The sequence below is a fragment of the Mercenaria mercenaria genome, chromosome 1 (assembly GCF_021730395.1).
Source record: "Mercenaria mercenaria strain notata chromosome 1, MADL_Memer_1, whole genome shotgun sequence".
NCBI classification, from domain to species: domain Eukaryota; kingdom Metazoa; phylum Mollusca; class Bivalvia; order Venerida; family Veneridae; genus Mercenaria; species Mercenaria mercenaria.
In genome coordinates, this window is record NC_069361.1 from 6038283 (window position 1) to 6064534 (window position 26252).

The following is a 26252-nucleotide window of genomic DNA, read 5'->3' on the forward strand; positions in this document are numbered from 1 at the left end:
GGGGTCACTCCATTAAAGGTCAAGGTTACAGTGGCCTGAACATTGATAACCAGTTCTGATCAATAACTTGAGAACCACTTGACCCAGAATGTCCGTCCGTCCGTACGTCACACTTCATTTCCGGGCAATAACTGGAGAACCATTTGACCTAGAACCTTCAAACTTCATAGGGTTGTAGGGCTGCTGGAGTAGACGACCCCTATTGTTTTTGGGGTCACTCCGTCAAAGGTCAAGGTCACAGGAGCCTGAACATTGAAAACCATTTCCGATCAATAACTAGAGAACCACTTGACCCAGAATGTTGAAACTTAATAGGATGATTGAACATGCAGAGTAGATGACCCCTATTGATTTTGGGGTCTGTCTATTAAAGGTCAAGGTCACAGTGGCCTGTTCATGTAAAATCATTTTTTGGAAATAACTTGAGAACCACTTGACCTACAATGTTGAAACTTAATAGGATGATTGGACATGCAGAGTTGATGACCCCTATTTATTTTGAGGTCACTTGATCAAAGGTCAAGGTCACAGGAGCCAGAACAGTAACTTGAGAACCACTAGGCCAAGAGTGTTGATATTTAGCGGGATGACTGGACATGCCAAGTAGATGATCGCTATTGCAGCCAACCATCCGTGTCTCTTTGACTTTCGCTCCTGACCCCTATTGACTTCTTGCCTATAGGACTTTGCATTGGGGGAGACATGCGCTTTTTTACAGAAGCATTTTCTAGTTAAATATATAACATCTGAACTTTTACAAGTTGCATTACTCTTAAGCTTGAAAGTTCTCTTACACTGAGAGCTATTAAAACTATCACTTTCAATAATGTAAGAACAATGCGAACATCTTGAACGATTACATTTAGACGAAGTAAAATTAATATCAGACAACATCTGAAAGTTAGTTTTAACTAGAATGTCCTTCAAATTCTTAGGACGTTTAAAAGCCGTGGTAGGTTTACACAATTGTAACATTTTAACAGCAGGATTATCTGACAACTGAAGTAAATCCCAGTATTTGTTAATGTTGCCAACATTAGGAAGAGATGTGTTTTACAGAGGTATTATTATAAAGTGCATTATCTTTTGACATACACATAACTTTCTCAAATGCTGTATTAATAACAGACTCTGGGTAGTTTCTAACAAGGAAGTGTTGCCGAAGCTGTTCAATATTACCAAAAAATTGATTCTCATCAGAACATATTCGGCAATACCGTTTAGCTTGACTGTAAAGTATACCCCCCTTACATGCTTTAGGATGGAACAAACTATAACATAGGTGTAGGAGCAGGGGGGGCCAGGGGCCAGGCCCCCCCAAAGCTAGGAGAGGGGGGGCCAAAGTATAGTTTGGCCCCCCGAATATTTTGGAAAAGAGATATAAATTGCAGTCTAATATAACATTTACTTAGCATCATATAATTCTTTTCAACCTGATTTCTGATTTGCATTTGGCCTTCCCTTGTATTCTGACTAAAAATGTCTCTTTCCGTAGTGTGAGTACTGAAATCTGTACGCGCCACGCCAAGAATCGTTTACCTTTTATAAAAATAATATATCATTGAGCGCAATCACTACAGTTCCGGTTTGAGCGTCTGCAAAATCAATGTAGGCCTAACTATTAAGCCTGTTTACGCATGTAAACGTTATGTATTTTTTTGTTTTTCATTGTCAATTCAAGGGAAATAATATTTCCACAACTTTATACCACAATTAGACAAATGCAGTGCTAATTGATTGTATGTCCAGGGCTTCAACAGAAGAATGTAAAAAAATGGCACACTTAATAAGAACAATACATAATATGACTGATTAAGACAGTTCAGTGCCTAGTCGTATGTGTATAGTCGTATGTGTATCATCAGAATAACTCAATGATTGCTAAAACATAAAGGTTTGAGGGGCCTATGGCCCAATTAATCCCTGTACAAGGCTTTGAGGCTTTGTCACGAATAATGCACTGAGGATACCTTGCTACTAACTCCCCCCCCCCCCCCCACAAACTGCCGGTCGAAAAGGTTTGCCCCCACCCCCCCAAAGTTAAACTCGCTCCTACGCCCATGTATAATCAGCATATTGGTGAATATTGGTAGGTTTGACATGTACATTGATGCTGATGTTGTGTTCATCATCTGTACTAATATCTATATCTAAAAATGATACTTCAGATTCAGATAAGTTATATGTGAACTTAATCATTGGATGAACTGTATTCAGCAACTCAATAAATTTCTTAAGCTCATCTAAAGAATGACTCCAGAGCATGAAAATATCATTCAAGAATCTAAACCATACATCTGTCTGGTTTCAACTCGTAACTGTTTAGAAAAGATTGTTCAAGTTTATCCATGAATAACGAAGCAAAAAATGGAGCCATGTGACTACCCATAGCTGTCTCAGTTTTTAGCTCACCTGTCACAAAGTGACAAGGTGAGCTTTTGTGATTGCGTGGCGTCTGGCGTCCATGCATGTGTGCATCTGTCCGTAAACTTTTGCTTGTGACCACTCTAGAGGTCACATTTTTCATGGGATCTTTATTAAAGTTGGTCAGAATGTTTATCTTGATGATATCTAGGTCAAGTTCGAAACTGGGTCAAGTGCGGTCCTAAACTAGGTCAGTAGGTCTAAAAATAGAAAAACCTTGTGACCTCTCTAGAGGCCATATTTTTTTGCAAGATCTTCATGAAAATTGGTCAGAATGTTCACCTTGATGATATCTAGGTCAAGTTTGAAACTGGGTCATGTGCCATCAAAAACTAGGTCAGTAGGTCAAATAATAGAAAAACCTTGTGACCTCTCTAGAGGCCATATTTTTTATGGGATCTGTATGAAAGTTGGTCAGAATGTTCATCTTGACGATATCTAGGTCAGATTTGAAACTGGGTCACGTGCGTTCAAAAACTAGGTCAGTAGGTCTAAAAATAGAAAAACCTTGTGACGACCTTTCTAGAGGCCATACTGACCCTGATGGATCTTCATAAAAATTGGTCAGAATGTTCACCTTGATAATATCTAGGTCAATTTCAAAGGTAGGTCACTTGCCTTCAATAACTAGGTCAGTAGGTCAAATGATAGAAAAACCTTGTGACCTCTCTAGAGGCCATATTTTTCATGGGATCTGTATGAAATTTAGTCTGAATGTTCATCTTGATGATATCTAGGTCAAGTTCGAAACTGGGTCAACTGTATCAAAAACTAGGTCAGTAGGTCTAAAAATAGAAAAACCTTTTGACCTCTCTGGAGGCCATACTTTTGAATGGATCTTCATGAAAATTAGTCAGAATGTTCACCTTGATGATATCTAGGTCAAGTTCGAAACTGGGTCACGTGCCTTCAATAACTAGGTCAGTAGGTCAAATAATAAAAAAACCTTGTGACCTCTCTAGAGGCCATATTTTTCATGGAATCTGTATGAAAGTTGGTCTGAATGTTCATCTTGATGATATATAGGTCAGGTTCGAAACTGGGTCAGCTGTGGTCAAAAACTAGGTCAGTAGGTCTAAAAATAGAAAAACCTTGTGACCTCTCTAGAAGCCATACTTTCAAATGGATCTTCATGAAAATTGGTCAGAATGTTCACCTTGATGATATCTAGGTCAAGTTCGAAACTGGGTCACGTGCCATCAATAACTAGGTCAGTAGGTCAAATAATAAAAAGAAACTTTTGACCTCTGTAGAGGCCATATTTTTCATTGGATGTGTATGAAAGTTGGTCTGAATGTTCATTTTGATGAAATCTAGGTCAAGTTCGAAATAGGTCAAATGTGGTCAAAAACTTGGTCAGTAGGTCTAAAAATAGGAAAACCTTGTGACCTCTCTAGAGGCCATACTTTTGAATGGATCTTCATGAAAATTGGTCAGAATGTTCACCTTGATGATATCTAGGTCAAATTCAAAACTGGGTCACATGCCGTCAATAACTAGGTCAGTAGGTCAAATAATAAAAAACCTTGTGACCTCTCTAGAGGCCATAGTTTTCAATGGATCTTCATGAAAATTGGTCAGAATTTTTATCTTGATGATATCTAGGTCAGTTTCAAAACTGGGTCACATGAGCTCAATAGCTAGGTCACTATGTCAATTAATAGGGAAAAAAAGTCATACTCAGTTCAAAACTGGGTCATTTGGGGATAGGTGAGGGATTCAGGACCATCATGGTCCTCTTGTTTGTAGATAATTATCATTATTAAACTGGAAGAAGTTGTTTTCTAATACAATTTGAATAAGTTTACGTATACTGTCCACTGACAATCTAACATTATAGTTACTATTTTCCAAAAAATATTTACATGGCTCCATCTTTTGGCTACAACACATTGTTTTCTCAAAGCGCATATTTGATTTTAAATTTGGATTGTCATGACAACAGAAGTCATTTACAAAATGTCGAAGAATTTTAGAATTTGCTTTTTCTTGAATAACATGATTATAATATGTATTTGTACCAGAGTTCCATCTTTCTGCATGAACAAGAACAAAAACAAAGATTTTCCAGAATTTGAATATATCACTTATTATCAGTTTTCTCAAGAATGTTCAGTTATAGGTCTCATTTTGTGACGAATGCCTTTGTTCTTGTATTAGTTCATCCACCTCTTGACATAACAAAATTTAAAGTTGAAATGTTGAATACTTTCTTTCCTACCCTCACATTCTTTCTAAACAAATTTTAATCAAAGGGACTTTTGTTGCAACAAGAGAAGGAAGTATTAAGGTGAAATTATGAAACAAGACAGATTGAATTTGGAGATTGCTGGTAACTTATTAAATTTCCTGGGTATTGTAAATGATTTAAATTACCTTTCTTTACATGAGCAAAAACCATTTTTAAGATTGAATTTATAGCACACCTGAGCACAAAGTGCTCAAGGTGAGCTTTTGTGATTGCCGTATCCATCGTCATCCGTTGAAACTTGGTCAGAATGTTACCCTCAATAAAATCTTGGGACAAGTTGGATATTGGGTTATTTGGGATCAAAAACTAAGTCACCAGGTCAAATCAAAGTAAAAGCTTGTTAACACTCTAGAAGTCAATTTTGGCCCATCTTAATGAAACGTGGTCAGAATGTTACCCTCAATAAAGTCTTGGACGAGTTCGATATTTGATCATATGGAGTCAAAAACAAGGTCACCGGGTCAGATCAAAGGAAAAGCTTGTTAACACTGTAGAGGTCACAATTTTGACCAAATCTTAATGAAACTTGGTCAGAATGTTGCTTTTAATAAAATCTTGGACAAGTTTGATATTGGGTTATCTGGGGTTAAAACTAGGTCACCGGGTGAAATCAAAGGAAAAGCTTGTTAACACTCTAGAGGTCACAATTTTGGCCCAATCTTAATGAAACTTGGTCAGAATGTTACCCTCAATAAAATCTTGGACATGTTCCGTATTGGGTCAAAAACTAGGTCACCAGGTCAAATCAAAGGAAATGCTTGTTAGCAATGTAGAGGCCACATTTATGATTGTATCATCATTGAACTTGGTCAGACTGTTAATCATGATGATCTCAAAATTCATTTTGAATCTGGGTCATGTAGGATCGAAAACTAGGTCACGAGGTCAAATCAAGGAAAAACCTTGTTAACACTTTAGAGGCCACATTTATGACCTTATCTTAATGAAACTTGGTCAGAATGTTAATCTTGATGATCTATAGGTCAAGTTCAAATCTCGGTCAGGTGGGGTCAAAAACTAGGCCACCAGGTCAAATCAAAGGAAAAGCTTGTTAACACTCTAAAGGCCACATTTATGGCTGTATCTTCATGAAACTTAGTCAGAATGTTAATCTTGATGATCTTCAGGTCAGTTTTGAATCTGGGTCATTTAGGATCAAAAACTAGGTCACTGGGTCAAATCAAAGGAAAAGTTAGTTAACACTTTAGAGGCCACATTTATGACCATATCTTAATGAATTTATCTTGATGATCTTTAGGTCAATAGGTCAGGTGAGCGATACATGGCCCTCTTGTTATAAACTTAGAAATGCAGTCTGAACATGACTGTTTTTGTTTTCATCAGGGATATAATTATTCAGTGGCAGGGGTGTGGAAATCCCAATATTTTTCACTTGTCCACGGACAAATGAGACTTAAAAATCTACTTGTCCGCAGTCAAAACTTACTTGCCTGGATTTTCAACATTTTAGCATGCAAATAATTCTTTATTTTGGACAATAATCTACAAGTACTAACAAAAGTAAACATAATAAAGTGTAATACTGTAGCTTTTTCAAAAATATGATTTCGACACTTTAGCTTGTGTTTGTCCATGAGGCCTTCAAGCATTTAACAAAAATACCCATCATGCCCTGCGAAGCCATGTGAGAAAGCATGAAACTTTCTGACTGATACGTACTAGCGAGCTCTTTGTGCTTTGACTGTTGACTTCCATTTTTGTTGGCAGACGAAGTGGTAACAACGAATTTGTCAAAAACTGAGTTATCGTGTACAAAATTCACGCGAGATCGAGACAGGGAACCAGTCATAACGCAGAGAAAGAGATGCTAAATTTAGATACATTATGGTTTTTCCAAAATTGGAGAAATCGGGAGGCCCTCGGCGGGTGAAACATCCGTTTTGTACGTCAGATTCTTTTATAAACTCCATAAACTTGAAGCACTGTTCAGCGTTTCTAAATTATTCTATCCTTTTTTCATTTTAAACTAGAAAATTTGTGCTTGTCCGCGGACAAACGGAATGCAAAAATTCACTTGTCCGCCGTCAAAAAGTCCCAAGTCGGACATAGGAATTCCACTCCCCTGAGTGGTAGTACATTCTTTTTAGCTCACCTGAGCACAAAGTGCTCATGGTGAGATATTGTGATCACGCTGTGTCCGTCGTCTGGCATGCATCCATCAAGTTGTTCGTCGTCAACATTTGTGTTTAAACAGCATTTCCTCAAAACGGAATAAATGGGTTTTGATGAAACTTTGCCATGATGTTCCTTGTGTTGTCCTCTGCCAAAGTTGCTCAAACAACGGTTCTGCTTAGTTGCACATAGGGGCTGCAGAGCTAACAACAGAAAAAAAATTCTAATGACATCTCCTAAACCGATGGTCCGATTTGGAAATAATTTCACACAAATGGTCCTTATGTCACCCTCTACCAAGATTGTTCAAATTATACCGATTCGTCAAAAAACATAGCTGCTGGAGGGCGTGGTCACTTTTTTCCTATATGTATATAGTGGAAACTTTAAAGATCTTCTTGTATGAAACTGCTTGCCTGATTTTAAAATAATCTTACACAAATGGTCCTTCTGGACCCTCTACCAAGATTGTTCAAATTATTTTGATTCATCAAAAAACATGGCCACCAGAGGGTGTGGTCATTTTTCCCTATATGTATATAGTGGAAACTTTAAAAATCTTCTTGTGTGAAACTGCTTGCCCAATTTTAGAATAATTTTACACAAACAGTCCTTGTGTGACCCTCTAGCTATCAAGATTGTTCAAATATTTTGATTTGTCAAAAAACATGGCCGCCAGAGGGTGTGGTCACTTTTCCCTACATGGAAACTTTAAATATTTTCTTGTTTGAAACTGCAAGCCCGATTTTAAAATAATTTTACACAAATGCTTCTTGTGTGACCCTCCACGAAGATTGTTCAAATTATTCCGATTCCAGGGTGGTGGGGTGGGGGGGGGTCACTTTTCTTCTCTGAATCAATAATAGCTAGAGCCTTGATATTTGTGATATCAGATTTGGAATGTCTACCATAATTGTTCAAATTATTGCCCTAAGTTCAAAAGTGTGTGTGACATATATATAATATAGGCTAACATAGAAGAAACCTAAGGCTTAAAATAAGATTAAGTTTGTTTGACCTTTACCTACCGACCCGATAAAATTGCCCCGACTCAAATAATTTTATTGCATTCCAGAGAAAAAAAATATTTTTATTTTCTTATCAGAGGGAAAAACTGATTTTGGTGCTTGAAACTGGCGATTATTTTATTTAACAAATGCATAAATAATTATGGCAAGTGAGAAAGTAACCCGCGATAACGATAAAGCGGACTGTTTATTATCTCGTGTATTCCGAAAACGTGTCAACTTTGCCGATAACGTTGCCTAAGGCCATAGGATGCAGACGACTATCAAACCGCTTATAACCGGAAGGCAATCTGACAAAAGGACATAATTTTACAAATCTAGTATCTAATTTACCCGCGAAACGTAAAGTATACCAAAACGTCATGCCGGTAATTTTCCATTCCACGAGCACGTGCTACCTATCGTATATCTAATTTCCATCGCTCGACGTTACTTTTTTTTACACATACACAAAAAACGCGCATAGTGCATTCACTTTTTGTTATTATCGCATCAATATTTTTAGCACTGCTTAAGAAGTAATATAGTTTGAATTCTATAACGATTTTAATAAGATATCGACAGGAATGTAGGCAAAATTCTATAAAAACGGTCAAATTTAAATTTAGTTCTTTGTAAAATTTCAAACATTGCGATCTTAATTATTTATTTCTTTCTAAGGGTATATAAATGATAAATTCTATGGGCATAAAGTTAAGACTTTTGACCAGAAAGTACAAAAAGCAGAATAAAAAAATCTTAAATAATGAAAAAGCGTCAGCAATTTAAATACATGGCGTAAAACGATTTTTGGCAAACAGATTTATGTTAGTGCGGCAAAATAGCTCACAAAGGTAGGATATCCACAATTATCGTTTGACAACCTGTCAATTTATACAGGATATTGAATTCGCATTAACAAATTAAAGAAGAAACTTTTTTATTGATTAATTTAAAGAACCGAGGCGGTACGATCAAACAGTGATGTGTCATATGGCGCGAAAACATGACGTAATTCCATGACAATCTCGGGCAACTATACCGCTTTGATCTCCACTTCAGATGCCATGATACCGACACACTTCTTTAAGCTCTTCGAAGGGGGTGTTAATTGATGATGAAAACAAGGACAATGACTAAGTTTATCAACAGAATAATTACCGATAATCGTTTACACTTTTTATTTCACTTTCAACATTGGGTGGATTATGATTATTGTGTCCATATTTTTGGGACACTTTACAAAATAATCATTTTTCGGAAAATAAGTCTTGAGAAAGTGAAAAAAAACTAGTCCTAACACTTTTGGAAAATACGGTAGGGGCTAGACTTTGATTATTAATACTATCGATGCAGTCATTATGGAGAGCAACTAGATGGTGGAGATCACAGGCAATCGGCGTGTGACTTTGACCGATTGCCTGTGGTGGAGATTACAAAAATACAGTGAAAAAAAATGTCTGCTGTGAAAAGGAAATTTAAGAAGAACAAATATGATTGATTACAAATGAAACATAGTGTACATGAGAATATAATTTGTCTACTATGTGTTAAATTATATTTGAAATTTGCTTGTACATAATACTGCTTTCATAACAGTGACAGTAATGCAGCAATTGACAGGCGAGTGGTGGGAAATTTAATTATCTGTGAAAATATATTATAAACTGACTTAATTGTTGATTTCAAAATGTCTTTAATCAGATATCGTTTTGAAATGCATTTGTTCGAAGTGAGAAAATCTGTTTTCGAATTTCAAGAAATTGACAAGAGCGTAAATGTGTTGAAATATTACAGGCTAGATAGTTTAAATATTTTAATTTTGTTACGCCAGAATAAAGAGCTATAAAAATCTTATACTTCTTTTGCCATGACAATGGCATAATAAATGTCTGATGTCGTAAAACCCAATCTTGTTTCTGTTCTTAGTAACATGACCAATACGTGCAAGTAGCTTGAAGCTAAAAAATCATCGTTTTTGCTTGCATACTGCCATAACCATTGTAAAAACCTTCTAAAACTCATAAAAAGTAATTATCTATTGAATTAAGCATCAAACACTTGTTGAAAATAAGCAAGGGTAAGGCAGTGGTTCCAGTTCTTTTCATACACAGATCGTCCCAGAACCACATGGGGCTTGTACATTTAAGGGCAGATGTAGTGAAAACTATCATGAAAACACTTTTGATATATATTAGGCCAGAGTTTTTTAATAACTTGGGTTACGGGAGCGCCGGTCCTAATTCTCCAAAAATCCAAATAAAAATAAAATTCAAAATTGCGATTTTATTTTTATTTTCCCCGACGCTTGCATCTACGTTCCGTGGTGGAAAATAAAACCGTGTCTATAGTTAATAATAATAATAGTCTACAATAAATATCACAGCGCGTACAAAGGACTTCCGATATTCTCAAAGGACGACAAAATCAATACACAGTGACGTAACTTTACTAGAATGACGTGACTAGCTCCGCCCCATAACTAATCAAAGCGGTTAAACACTTGATGATTGACAGCCTCGTAAAAACTGCCAGCAGTGTTTGAAGTGTGTGAAAGTATCGTGTCAGATAGAGAACGTCTGTAAATATAAACCGTTATCCAGATCAGCTGACATGTTTAGAAGGCGTTAATTGCAGACAACAAAAGGCTTGGATTAAATTGGTGAAACAAGCTCCTAAGTTGGAAGACAAAGTAACTTAATTCTGGAAAATATATCGATAATTTCAGCACAAAAACCTCAGCAAGTAACTATATTTTAGCAAATGACATTTCACATCCAGTTTAAATTAATACACTTTTTCCGACCGGTAATAAATTTGCTACTTAATTTGGATTTTCATCAATGATAAATCCTTTTACAGTATTTTTAGAAGAAAAAAAAACATTCAATTTGTCTCCTGACCTCTTAAAAACTGATATCTTTGACACATTTCGACCAGCACATTGCAGCTGACATCAAAAGGAGTGTCGGCAAAATTTTCCTTTATTGATTTTCTTTGACGTGGGATAAAAGTTAACTGGTTGGGTATTGCAAGGTGAATGACGTAATTTGACATAATTCTACTCCAAGTAAAATGTACTTCAGATTTGTTTAAGTGGATTTTCGTTTTGTAGCTGAACAACAATAAGTCTGGTGATTTTAATAAAATGCTGACTGTTGCTATAAATTTAAAAAACAATAAAATATTTTTTGTTAAATAAGATGTTTTCTAATCAATCTAGTGGTCCTTTTCTCTAAATTCTATTACTTTATGCACTGTTCTGAACCAATTAGTATGATGATGAAAGTAATGATTCACGCTTTCGATCGCCACTTGAGCCATTTGCGACAAAAAATTAAATGTGGCTCTGAAATTTCTAATTGGCGAAAATGGCCCGAAGCTATGTCTTGTCTGCAAAACTACGAATATTGCCAGTTTTACGAACCAAAAGGTGTGAAAAATCGATAATCTGTGTAGACACAACATCCGTTATTGAAAGGGAGGGAGCCAATTTGCAAATTTTTTATTTGATCAGGCAGTTAATTGGCGATAATTAGATTATTGAATAACAAACTGGATAATTATAATCAACATTTTGTGCACTTGATACGATTTTATGAGCAGTCGGCCGTTAGACAAATTTTCTATGATTGCCGAGGGTTAGTTTGGGCAAAAACAAATAAAAATGCTTTAGACAAGCAGAAATTGTAAGTATTGAATAGCTATGATGATAGAAAAGCAATAAAACATAGGTATTTTATCAAATATTTAATTCTAACTTACGTTTTCTGAATTTGTCACCCGTTTTCGCGACCATGATTTTCGAATATTTCTGACGAGATTTTTTAGTGCAATCTTAATAAAAAGCCAATAAAAAGTCTACATTTAAGAAAAATATGACAACTGTTGCAAAAGCAGCTCTTATTTTGAAGTATTTTTCGAGAATACAACATGCGAAGGCATCGAACCCCATCCTGACTCCATGAAATTGAATCATAATGGAAGCCCTGCAAGGGTACTGAACTCCATGTATGGACCAATTACTTTTAATATTTTAAAACATTTGAAACTGAGTAATATTACAAAATCTTGAACTATTAAAGAAAAAGTATGTGTAAGTTTGAATGTAGTACCTTTGCTGATTGTTTTTAAAATTCGCAATTTAAATTTTAAAGTCTACCTCAGATTACTTTCAAAGTTGTAGCCAGATATGGAGTTCAGTAACTTTTAAGAGACCCCTCACACTTAACAGGCTTGGGACTGTCTGGCATGTATTGTGTAAAATGGCCCATGTCGGAGCATAAATACATCCGTGCAGACTGATGATTGTCTGCATTGTTCGCTATTCAGTCAGTACATTTTGAATGAACATCCCTTCGAATGATAAATGGTATTGCCCAAATTGAATGATGAACCTGTCCATTTTAGAAACTTAGCGTGCTAAGGGTTAAAAGGTCAGAAACACAATATGCATAGGATTTGACAACAATACTACACTACACTATATATAATCACACCAACACCAGAAACAGAATACAATGCCAGGCATGTTTAGTCTCTGTTTATTAGCAAGCTATATATATGTTTAAAGCAGGCAAGCAACATGCAAAAAAATTCAAGTATTTAATAGTTTCTACAACATAATATTATAACATACAACATGGAGGCTTTAATAAAGAAATTGGGAATAAAATGCTTCAAATTGGGAAAATAACTTGTCTGATTTATCTAGACTGTGTTGTGAATCTACATTTGCCTGAAACAACAATTTTTAGCTCATCTGATTTTTTGAAAAAAAATGATGAGTTATTGTCATCACTTGAGCGGTTGTTGGCGTCGGCGTCGGCGTCTGCGTCGGCGTTGCCTGGTTAAGTTTTATGTTTAGGTCAGCTTTTCTCCTAAACTATCAAAGCTATTGCTTTGAAACTTGGAATACTTGTTCACCATCATAAGCTGACCCTGTTATAGCAAGAAACATAACTCCATCTTGCTTTATGCAAGATTTATGGCCCCTTTTGTACTTAGAAAATATCAGATTTCTTGGTTAAGTTTTATGTTTAGGTCAACTTTTCTCCTAAACTATCAAAGCTTTTGCTTTGAAACTTGGATAACTTGTTCACCATCATAGCAGACCCTGTACATCAAGAAACATAACTCCATTGCTTTTTGCAAGAATTATTGCCCTTTTGGACTTAGAAAATCAGTTTCTTGGTTAAGTTTATTTTAGGTCACTTTTATCCTAAACTATCAAAGGTATTCCTTTAAAACTTGCAACACTTGTTCACCATCATAAGCTGAACCCTGTACAGCAAGAAACATAACTCCATCCTGCTTTTTGCAAGATTTATGGCCCCTTTTGGACTTAGAAAATATCAGATTTCTGGTTAAGTTTTATGTTTAGGTCAACTTTTCTCCTAAACTATCAAAGCTTTTGCTTTGAAACTGGAATACTGTTCACCATCATAAGCAGACCCTGTACATCAAGAAACATAACTCCATCTTGCTTTTTGCAAGAATTATTGCCCCTTTGGACTTAGAAAATCAGTTTTCTTGGTTAGTTTTATGTTAGGTCAGCTTTTATCCTAAACATCAAAGGTATTCCTTTAAAACTTGCAACACTTGTTCACCATCATAAGCTGACCCTGTACAGCAAGAAACAAACTCCATCCTGCTTTTTGCAAGATTTATGGCCCCTTTTGGACTTAGAAAATATCAGATTTCTGGTTAAGTTTTATGTTAGGTCAACTTTTTCTCTTAAACTATCAAAGCTTTTGCTTGAAACTTGGAATACTTGTTCACCATCATAAGCAGACCCTGTACATCAAGAAACATAACTCATCTTGCTTTTGCAAGAATTATTGCCCCTTTTGGACTTAGAAAATCAGTTTTCTTGGTTAAGTTTTATGTTTAGGTCAGCTTTTATCCTAAACTATCAAAGGTATTCCTTTAAAACTTGCAACACTTGTTCACCATCATAAGCTGACCCTGTACAGCAAGAAACATAACTCCATCCTGCTTTTTGCAAGATTTATGGCCTCTTTTGGACTTAAAAAATATCAGATTTCTTGGTTAAGTTTTATGTTTAGGTCAACTTTTTCTCTTAAACTATCAAAGCTATTGCTTTAAAACTTGCAACTCTTGTTCACCATCATAAGCTGACCCTGTACAGAAAGCAACATAACTCCATCCTGCTTTTTGCAATAATTATTGCCCCTTTTGGACTTAGAAAAATCATTTTCTTGGTTGAATATTATGTTTAAGTCAACTTTTCTCATAAACTATCAGAGCTATTGCTTTAAAACTTGCAACAGTTTTTCACCATCATAAGTGGACACTGTACATCAAGAAACATAACTCTATCCTGCTTTTTGCAAGAGTGATGGCCCTTTTTAGACTTAGAAAATCATGGGTAGGACAATATTTCTATTATACAAAAAAAATCAGATGAGCGTCAGCACCCGCAAGGCGGTGCTCTTGTTTTAACCCAGTGGCACTTTTTACAAAATAAAATTTTTTGTGTTTTTTTTTCGTTTTATTTTTATTTTTTTTTTCCGATGCTAACATTTTCCTACTTTATTTTTATTTTTATTCCCTCCTCCGTATGCTCATTTTTGGAAAATCTCCCGTAACCCAAGTTATTAAAAAACTCTGGCCTTAGAGAAAAAAAAGTATAGACATGAAAGATACTCAAAGACTTGGTGTACTTTGCCTTATGTGCAAATTAAGTCTGTGCCCATATTGTGTGTGCATGAATAGGGATAGGGGTTTATATATTGCAAGCATACATTTAACAGAGCATCTTCAGAGATTATCTACAAGCAATAGGTATTAATAAATAGACTTTATTACTGAGACAACAAACATTTAAAAAACTAAAATATAATATAATTATTTACCTACCTACCTACCCACTGTAAAAATACTGGGTCGGTAAAGGTCAAACAAACTTAATTTTAATTTAGGCCTAACTCTGTACTTGTTCAAACACACTTGAAGCCTTGTACACAGGTTTCTTTTTTGGGGGGGCGGGGGATGTATTTGAGGGGCAGTGGTTAGCAGAGGATGTCGGGGTATCATAGAGAAGTTTAAAAAATATATATATAGAAGGAATTTCATTGAGCATGGGTTTACATGACAGACATTCAACAGTCTACCAGGAATTTCAGAGAACACAAACTTTCATGCAAATATTAGAACTAATTGTGGTTTATGTAATTTCTTTATCAGTGTCTTTTCCTTATAGGTATTGTACAAAATAAAGTACATATTAGCAAACTGCCTCGGTAGCCTGGTGGTAGAGCGTCGCTTCGAGTGCGGGTTCGATCCCCGTCCGCATCATACCAAAAACATAAAAAAAATAGTACTAGCACCTTCCTCGCTTGGTGCTCAGCATTAAGGGGATAGTGCCAAGACTGGTCAGTCCGGCTTCAGTATAATTTGACTGGGTGAGGTATCATGCCACGTGTCTACGGCGTGATATTCCAGTGAGGCAGCGCTAAAAAGTTTGGCATTGTGCTCACTGCTACAAGTAGACACCGTTGTTTATATGACTGACAAGTTGTTGAAAAAGATGTTAAACCTGAACACACACACATATTAGCAAATGCAGAAGAACTTGCTAATGATTATCTAGTTTATTTATTTATTTATTTTGTTGGGTTTAACGTCGCACCGACACAATTTTAGGTCATATGGCGACTTTCCAGCTTTAATGGTGGAGGAAGACCCCAGGTGCCCCTCCGTGCACTATTTCATCACGAGCGGGCACCTGTATCTAGTTTATTGGTTAGTTTTTCTAAAGTTTTTTATATATAAACAAAAATTTATGAATTTTTTACAGAAGTTTGTGGAAATAACTGTTTACAGAAAATATATATCAACAAAATGTCTCATCAGAGAGACTTAATTTTGACAGTCAATAAGGTCTAGAACAGATTCACAAACATTCTCCCATGATGTTTTCAGAACATATTCTCCATTTTCAATTCTCCAAAGAATTCTGATACTATTCTGATAGAGTGCTCTTAGTTTTGGCCTCATGTTGTCAGGATCGACCTGTTCTTTAAGCATCAGTACAATTGGCATTCTCTTCTCATAACCTTTATCTAGTTCAGAGAGACAAAAGTTACTAGCTAGGAAGTTGTTCGAAACTACTACGATTAAGACTGAAGCAGCATCAAGCAATCTGAAGGTTTCATCATGGGTGTTAAAACCAGGCCGAAAATGCTGGTCTCCGGTACAGACCAGAGTTCTGTCTATGCCAGTCATCAGTTGTAGGTTTTCATTGAGTTGCTCCAGTATATGTGAGTTAACAAATTCTTCGTCTTTGCTATTGAATGATAGAAATACAGCAAACTTGTATTTCCCGTCACCATTTCTTAAATTGTTTATGACATTTTTTCTGTTTTGACTCTTTTTCTTTTGCTTGTATCTTTTGTAAAAATATATTGCGCAGGAAATTAAAATAAGAAATGTCACTACTGCTGAAATGCTGGTGGAAATTATAACTGTTTTCCGCTGACAGATTTTCTGTACCATTTCTACAGTGTTGACATTTATGTCATTGTGTTGTCCATTTTCATCCAAGCATTTCAGCCTTTGAGAATGCATGTTGATGAGACTTGTAGATATAAGCCACTGGATGAAAGGTTTAGCTTCACAAACTGAGCACAAAATTGGATTTAACCTCAAAATCACATTGGGTTTAGAAGAATTTATTTTGCTTCCTTGTGGAATAGTGTTTAAAAAGTTTATAGACAGGGAATCCAGAATATGAATGTTGTTACCTTGTAAGTCGAGAACTTTCAGATTTTCAAGGTCATTTAAGTTGATGGTCACTTGCTCCAGTCTATTAAACGAAAGGTCAGCTACTTCAATAGAGTGTTGATTTTTAAAGAGTTTGGAAGGAATGTTTTGTAATCCGTTAGCTGACAGTCAAATCAGTTTTAAATATCTTAGTCCTGAAAACAGATTCTGAAACAAAAAACTGTCTTCATCAACCATTTTGTACAACTGGTTTTTAGATAAGTCTAAGCGCCTGAGGTTTCGGAAACAGGACAGGAATGTTGGATGCAAAAATTCCATTCCATTGTCAGATATATCAAGGTTCTGAATTGCAGAAAAATAGAACTTATCACAAAGCAGTCGGACATCAACTCGTTTGAAGTTATTTTGTTGTAGTTTAATAGTCTTTGTAAACCATTTGGGATCTATGTCTATTTCCATTGTAATATTATTTAACCAGAAAGAAGTTAAATGTGGTACAACGCCACTGAAGTTGACAGTTTTTGGGGCAAACACTCTTTGTAGGTCCCTAAAACGAAGTCTAGAAAAGACTGAAGTGATGTTGTAAATCACTATTTTGCCAGGTAGGTAAGGCAATGTTTCTTTTGGCAGTACAGCGTGAGATAGATCACATACTTGTAGTCTTAGATGTTTTGCAACATCTGCTGACTGTCTAGTATTAGCAAAATTGCTAATTGTTGTATAGGATGCATTGAAAACTTCTAAGTATTTAAATTTCTCCAATGATGCAAAATTTAAATCAGATACTTGGGACTTGCTGATGTCAATGTTGGTTATGTTTCTTGGAAGTAGAGTTTCTATTAAGTTGTTATCAAAAGCGTATGTACCTCTGTAAAAGTTCCAGTTAGACAGAACAATTTTTTTCAATCCTGGAAGTATATTTGATCCATTTATCGCTAATTTAACATCTTCAATTGCGAGGTTCCCACAGCCATTGAACTCTAGTGTTTTTACCTGGTCCAACCCAGAAAAAGAGTTTTGAAATATTTGTGGGTACCAAACACGTATATGGAGCTCCTGTAGTGACTTCAGTCGGTTAAAACAACCATCTTTAAACACCAAATGTGTATGTTCATCTTCAGTAAATTCCAAATATTGTAATTTTCTCCAATTTTCATCCATAAAAGTTGAAGTATTTAGTACCAGAGTGTCTGGTGTTTCTTTATCTAGGCGAAATTTTAAAATTCCTGTTTGAATATCCTCAGGTATGTGGTTACACACAATAGTTACAGTGTCATCCTGTCTACATTTTCTGCTCAAAACCTTTTCTCCATTAAGAACAGATAAATAAGGAATCAGTGTTACCAGTAAAATGACACTCATTTTCATTTTGAACTTAAGAAGTGAACTCCTTGTATATCATCTGCTAGTAATAGAAATTTTCACACAAGGAAGTTTGGAAAACCCTGTGAAAAAAGAAAATATTGCTCTAAGGCCACACCAAATTGAAAAGTTGTTCATTGTTTTTTTGTTGTTTTTTTTTTTCGTTTTTTTTTTAATCTCCTGCCATGAGTGGTGGGGGGTTATAGGAATGGTCTCTGTCCGTCTTTATGTCTTTCCTTCCTTCCATCCTGTCCTTCCGTCCTTCTGTAACATTTTGTGTACGCTCTGTATCTCCTAAACCCCTTGAAGGATTTTCATGAAACTTGGGTCAAATGATCACCTCATCAAGACGATGTGCAGAAACCATGAGTCAGCCATGTCAGTTCAAGGTCAAGGTCAGAACTAAAGGTCAAAGGTTTGAGCCTTTCATTTTGTGTCCGCTCTGTATCTCCTAAATCCCTTGAAGGATAATCATGAAACTTGGATCAAATTATCTTCTCATCAAGGTGATGTGCAGAACCTATGAGTTTGCCATGTTGGCTCAAGGTCACAGTCACAACTCAAGGTCAAATGTTTGAGCCTTCCATTTCGTGTCTGCTCTGTATCTCCTAAACACCATGAAGGATTTTCATCAAATGATCACCTCATCAAGGTGATATGCAGAACTCATGAGTCAGCCATGTTGGTTCAAGGTCAAGATCACAAGTGTGGGTCAAAGGTTTGAGCCTTCCATTTTGTGTCCGCTCTGTATCTCCTAACCCCCTTGAAGGATTCATATGAAACATGAGTCAAATGATCACCTATCCAAGACGATGTACAGAACTTACGAGTCAGCCATGGTGGCTCAAGGTCAAGGTCACAACTTGGGATCAAAGGTTTGAGCTTTCCATTTTATGTCCACTCTGTATCTCCTAAAAACCTTGAAGGAACTTCATCAAACTTGGGTCAAATGATCACCTCATTAAAAACTCCTGAGTCAGCCATGTCAACTCAAGGTTAAGGTCAAAGGTTTAAACTCTGTATCTCCTAAACCCCTTAAAGGGTTTTCATGAAACTTGGGTCAGATGATCACCTCATCAAGACCATATGCAGAATTCATCTGTCAGCTATGTTCAGTTCAAGGTCAAGGTCAAAGGTTTACACTTTTACTATCCATAACAGTGGCGGGGTATTTAGCTGCCTTTCAGACTGCCTTGTTTAAATTGAGGCAACAAGCGAAAAGCAATTAATTTGTTTTGTTTTTTAATGCAAAATTTTTCACTTAAAAGTTTTTAGTTAAGTTTTTGTATGTAAGCTGGTATCTCAGTATCCCCTAATGAGAATGGATTGAAATTTCACACACTTGTTCACAGTCAGGAGCTGACATGCACTTGTGCAGGTCCCATAACTCAGCTTTGCATTTTTAGCTCACCTGAGCACTTTCTCAAGGTGAGCTTTTCTGATCGCCCTGTGTTCGTCGTAGGCGTTGTTGGCGCCATCAACAATTTGACTGTTAACACTCTAGAGGTCACAATTTTGGCCCAATCTTAATGAAACTTGGTCAGAATGTTACCCTCAATAAAATCTTGGGACAATTTTGATATTGGGTCATCTGGGTTCAAAAACTAGGTCACCAGGTCAAATCAAAGGAAAAGCTTGTTAACACTCTAGAGGTCACATATTTGGCCCAATCTTAATGAAACTTGGTCAGAATGTTACCCTCAATAAAATCTTGGACAATTTTGATATTGGGTCATCTGGGGTCAAAAACTAGGTCACCAGGTCAAATCAAAGGAAAAGCTTGTTAACACTCTAGAGGTCACATATTTGGCCCAATCTTAATGAAACTTGGTCAGAGTGTTACCCTCAATAAAATCTTGGATGAATTTGATATTGGGTCATCTGGGTTCAAAAACTAGGTCATCAGGTCAAATCAAAGGAAAAGCTTGTTAATACTCTAGAGGTCACATTTATGACTTTATCTTCATGAAACTTGGTCAGAATATTAATCTTGATGATCTCAAGATACAGGCTGAATATGGGTCATGTACGATCAAAAACAAGGTCACCAGGTCAAATCAAAGGAAAAGCTAGTTTACACTGTAGAGGCCTCATTTATGACCATAACTTAATGAAACTTGGTCAGAATATTAAGCTTGATGATCTGTAGGTCAAGTTTAAATCTGGGTCAGGTGGTGTCAAAAACTAGGTCACTAGATCAAATCAAAGGAAAAGTTGTTAACACTTTAGAGGCCACATTTATGACTGTTTCTTCATTTAACTTAGTCAGAATGTTAATCTTGATGATCTTTAGGTCAAGTTCGAATCTGGGTCAGGTGTTGTCAAAAGCTAGGTCACTAGGTCAAATCAAAGGAAAAGCTTGTTAACATTCTGGAGGCCACATTTATGACTGTATCTTCATGAAACTTGGTCAGAATGTTAATCTTGATGATCTTTAGGTCAAGTTCAAATCTGGCTTATGTGGGGTCAAAAACTAGGTCACCGGGTCAAATCAAAGGAAAAGCTACTTAACACTTTAGAGGCCACATTTATGACCATATCTTAATGAAACTTGGTCAGAATGTTAATCTTTATGATCTTTAGGTCAATAGGTCAGGTGAGCGATACAGGGCCTTCATGGCCCTCTTGTTTTCAAAATTATGCCCTTGTTTTGACTAAGTATTTTTTGGTTAAGATTTTGTATGTAAGCTGGTATCTCAGTATCCACTAGAGATTGGAACAATACTGAAATCAATATTAGAATATTCAGTTTGCCAAATTAGAATATATTCGAATATTTGGTTTGTTTTAATGGAAGCTTTGAATTCTTATTAAGTGATTGGCATATACTCAACGTATTCATTTGTTTAAAGCGTGGATCATTAGACGTAATAAGGCCAAGAAATGTTTGTTTCTATTAACCTGGTCCTACCTAGCAAAACCCGCTAATCCTAGCGTTTTATTTCACGATTCTATCAGTATAATCATGAACATATTTAACTAATTCAGTGTTTTAGCTTCAAAATGATACAAAAAATCAAAACAATTGTAATTTAGACCGTCGCAATTTTATCTAAAAATAGCAGGTCGGTCCATTTAAACACGTGACGCGCTGTTGTATTACCGCCGCCATTTTTAAAATTTTCAGTCGGCGTGTAAAAATAGTTGTGTAAAAGCAAGTAAGGCATACCTGAACCTCCTTCAACATGAACTTATACATCAATCATATGTTATTTCTTGATTTTATAATAAAGTACTTCAAAATTTAATTCGAATATGGCCGATTGTGGATGAAAACTGATTCTGCAGATGGTCTGAAACGTCGTACAAAATATTGTGAAAAGATCGACAATATCTACAAGTTTGGTATTGTTTTCGAAAAAAAAATCTACAACTTGTTACATAAAACAGGCGCCAATAAAAATGAACAAAGATAAAAAGATATCACTTCAGGCTGTAGCTAAATTATACTGAGCTGAATCTAAGCACATTTTTATGTGCATTTGAGGCTGTAGCTAGATTACACTGATATAAACTAAGCACATTTTGATGTGCATTTCATGCTGTAGCTAGATTATACTGAGCTGAAACTGAGCACATTTTGCTGTGCATTTCAGGCTGTATCTAAACCACACTGAGCTGAAACTAAGCACATTTTGCTGTGCATTTCTGGCTGTAGCAACGTTGTACTGAGCCAAAGCTAAGCATTTCAGGCTGTAGCTAGATTACACTTATATAAAACTAAGCACATTTTGCTGTGCATTTTAGGCTGTAGCTAGATTATACTGAGCTGAAACTAAGCACATTTTGCTGTGCATTTCAGGCTGTAGCTAGATTACACTGATATAAACTAAGCACATTTTGCTGTGCATTTCAGGCTGTAGCTAGGTCAGGTTATATCTGGCTACACTGCACTGATATAAAACTAAGCACATTTTGCTGTATATTTCAGGCTGTATCAGCAGATGGTACCCCGCTCTGTCTTCAGTGTTTCCAGCCTTACACAAACCATCTAGTCACAAAGTCTACAATACAGGATGAGAACAATGCTTGGAACACAAGGTTCTGTTCCCAGAAATGTTCTCAGGAATACTGGGTAAGTTAAATCGACACAGTAGGTGTGACAACAGGATTTTCTATACACGTACATCACTAGATAATGCTTAAAAATCTCTTTACTTAATCTAAGATTATCTCTTCACTGCTTTAAAATTTCTATATTTGCTGGTAATTGCTCCTAATGCTCCTAATCCAGTATTATATAGAGAAAAATAAAGGCCTGACTCTTCGTATTTGAAGAAGGTTCAGTCGCTGTTGTCAATGTCTCTTACAGATTTTCATATGGCCACCTGGCAACAATCCATGAAACAAAAACTTTTTTTATGGAAAACAACTTATTTTCAACGACAGTATATAACAGCCGCTATTGTCATCCAGGGATCAAACTCACAACCTCTTCATTGGTTCAGAGATGATAAAAGTCTGGGTTAATCCAGAAGATTTAAAGGCTCAGTTTTAAGATCAATGAGAATGAGTTTTATTAGGGGTGTAGATTGGGGTCAATAATGTTAAATGCACAATTATTATGTCTCCCCCCCCCCCCCTTGATTGTTTTTGCCCTGTCCATCTGTCCGTCACAATTTCCGATCAATAATAGGAGAATCATTTTGACTTTTAAAAACCTTCAAATTTCATGTAGCAGCACTTATGGAGTAGACAACCCCTATTGTTTTTGGGATCACTCTCTCAAAGGTCAAGGTCACAGGGGCCTGAACATGGAAAAGCATTTCCGATCAATAACTTGAGAACCACTTGATGCATAATGTTGAAACTTCATAGGATGATGGACATGTAGAGTAGATGACCCCTTTTTATTTTAAGGCTCAGTTTTAAGATCAGTGAGAATGAGTTTTATTAGAGGTTTAGAAGGGGGTCAATAATGTTAAATGCACAATTATTATGTCGTTCCCCCCCGCCCGCCCTATTGATTGTTTTTGCCCTGTCCATCTGTCCGTCACAATTTCCGATCAATAATTGGAGAATCATTTTGACTTTTAAAAACCTTCAAATTTCATGTAGCAGCACTTATGGAGTAGACAACCCCTATTGTTTTTGAGGTCACTCTCTCTCAAAGGTCAAGGTCACAGGGGCCTGAACATGGAAAACCATTTCCGATCAATAACTTGAGAACCACTTGATGCATAATGTTGAAACTTCATAGGATGATGGACATGCAGAGTAGATGACCCCTTTTTATTTTGGGATCACTGTATTAAAGGTCAAGGTCACAGCAGCCAGAACATGGAAATCCATTTCCTGTCAGTAACTTGAGAACCATTTGACCTTCTTAGGGTCATAGGACTTACAGAGTAGGTGACCCTTATTGTTTTTAGCTCACCTGTCACATAGTGACAAGGTGAGCTTTTGTGATCACCCTTCGTCTGTCGTCAGTCTGTGCGTGCGTGCGTCAATTTCTTGTCTGCATGATAGTGGTTTCATTTATGATTTTATTTTAACAAAACTTGCACACAACTTGTATCACCACAAGATCTCGGTTCCTTTCTTGAACTGGCCAGATCCCATTACAGGTTCCAGAGTTATGGCCCCTGAAAGGGCCAAAATTAGCTATTTTGACCTTGTCTGCACAATAGCAGCTTTATTTATAATTTGATTTTTACCAAACTTGCACACAACTTGTATCACCATAAGATCTTGGTTCCTTTCTTGAACTGGTCAGATTCCATTATGGGTGCCAGAGTTATGGCCCCTGAAAGGGCCAGAATTAGCTATTTTGACCTTGTCTGCACAATAGCAGCTTCATTTATGATTTTATTTTAACCAAACTTGCACACAACTTGTATCACCATATGATCTTGGTTCCTTTCTTGAACTGGCCAGATTCCATTATGGGTTCCAGAGTGATGGCCCCTGAAAGGGCCAGAATTAGCTATTTTGACCTTGTCTGCACAATAGCAGCTTCATTTATGATTTGAATTTAATCAGACTTGCACAAAACTTGTGTCACCATAAGATCTAGGTTCCTTTCTTGAACCGGCCAGATCCCATAATGGATTCCAGAGTTATGGCCCCTGAAAGGGCCAAAATTAGCTATTTTGACCTTGTCTGCACAATAGCAGCTTTATTTATGATTTGATTTTAACCAAACTTGCACAAAACTTGTATCACCACAAGATCTTGGTTCCTTTCTTGAACTGGCCAGATTCCTTCATGAGTTCCAGAGTTATGGCCCCTTAAAGGTCCAAAATCGGTTATTTTGGCTTTTGCAGCCATATAGAGACTTCATTTATGGTTTTATTTGATACAAACTTCCAAAATATCTTCAACAACAATAATTCTTGGATTCCATGACAAATCAGATCCATTCGTAGGTTCCAGAGTTATTTTATATCTGATTACCTCCCCTGATTGTAATCAAAATGGATTTATATCAGTAAGTACTTATAGGACTTATTTGAAATTTCATTATTGTCATTAGTTGGACTGAGCCAATCAGGGTAGATAACTATGGACTGATTTTATGTCTAATTACCTCCCTTTATTTCAAATTAAAATGGGTATATCTCTGTAACTAATGAAGATACTGATCTGAAATTTCATTTATGTCAACAGATTTATTTGGCAGATACTTCTTTTGTTCGCTTACAATAATTTTTTATGCTCCCGAAGGGTGGCATATAGTTTTTGAACCGTCTGTCAGTCTGTCGGTCTGTCAGTCTGTCCGCAATTTTCGTGTCCGGTCCATATCTTTGTCATCGATGGATGGATTTTCAAATAACTTGGCATGAATGTGTACCACAGTAAGACGACGTGTCATGCGCAAGACCCAGGTCCGTAGCTCAAAGGTCAAGGTCACACTTAGACATTAAAGGATAGTGCATTGATGGGCGTGTCCGGTCCATACCTTTGTCATCGATGGATGGATTTTCAAATAACTTGGCATGAATGTGTACCACAGTAAGACGACGTGTCGCGCGCAAGACCCAGGTCCGTAGCTCAAAGGTCAAGGTCACACTTAGACGTTAAAGGTCATTTTTCATGATAGTGCATTGATGGGCGTGTCTGGTCCATATCTTTGTCATTCATGCATGGATTTTAAAATAACTACGCATGAATGTGTGACACAGTAAGACGACGTGTCGCGCGCAAGACCCAGCTCCGTAGGTCAAAGGTCCTAAACTCTAACATCGGCCATAACTATTCATTCAAAGTGCCATCGGGGGCATGTGTCATCCTATTGAGACAGCTCTTGTTTTTTAATTACTTTCCTTTTACGTTACTATAAATAGCTTATATTTAGTAACTTTTTTATTATTGGCCGTAGGGAAAAACTGAGACCACTTTTCTGTGGTACAGCATGGATTGTACCTCCAATTTTTAGGTGTATTTTGACATATCTGTACCTTGTAAGAATTTTTTTTCTTTTTGGTTAAATTTCTTCCCTTTGTTGTTACGGTCCTTTGGACTTAGATATTTTTTCTGAAGAATCTTCTTGTCCTCAAGTGCAATGATAACAGGTGAGCGATATAGGGCCATCATGGCCCTCTTGTTATTGTCACTCCATTAAAGGTCAAGGTCACAGGGGCCATCCGTCTGTCGCTCTTCCTTTTTGATCTATAACTGGGGAACCATTCGACCTAGAACCTTCGACTTTCATAGGATGATGGACATGCAGAGAAGATGACCCCAATTGATTTTAGGGTCACTCGATCAAAGATCTAGGTCACAGGGGCCTGAACATGGAAAATAGTTTCTGATCAATAACTTGAAAACTACTAGGCCCAGAATGTTGAAACTTCATAGGATGATTGGACATGCCAAGTAGATGATTCCTATTGCAGCCAATTATTCGTGTTTCTTTGACTTTCTCTCCTATCCCCTATTGACTTCTTGCCTATAACAACTATGCATTGGGGGAGACATGCGCTTTTTAGCTCGCCTTTCACGTAGTGACAGGGTGAGCTTTTGTGATCACCCTTCGTCTGTCGTCCGTCCACAATTTCTTGTCTGCACAATCGTGGTTTCATTTATGATTTTATTTTAACCAAACTTGCACACAACTTGTATCACCATAAGATCTTGGTTCCTTTCTTGAATTGGCCAGATCCCATTATGGGTTCCAGAGTTACGGCCCCTGAAAGGGCCAAAATTAGCTATTTTAACCTTGTCTGCACAATAGCAGCTTCATTTATGATTTGATTTTAACCAAACTTGCACACAACTTGTATCACCATAAGCTCTCGATTCCTTTTTATACGCCCTAAGAGACGTGTTGTGTTATCGCCTCGGTGTCCTTCAGTCTGTCTGTCTTTCAGTCTGTTGGTTAGCAA

The 26252-nt window shown here is 36.6% G+C and overlaps 1 protein-coding gene across 1 annotated transcript in view; it reads left to right on the forward strand.

The window, feature by feature from the left end:
• The window catches only part of LOC123545086 (DNA annealing helicase and endonuclease ZRANB3-like), a 155934-nt gene that overhangs the window by 69493 nt on the left and 60189 nt on the right, over nucleotides 1–26252 (forward strand). The window contains 1 exon segment of the mRNA XM_045331364.2: nucleotides 21857–22000. Coding sequence (XP_045187299.2) covers nucleotides 21857–22000 — 144 coding nt within the window.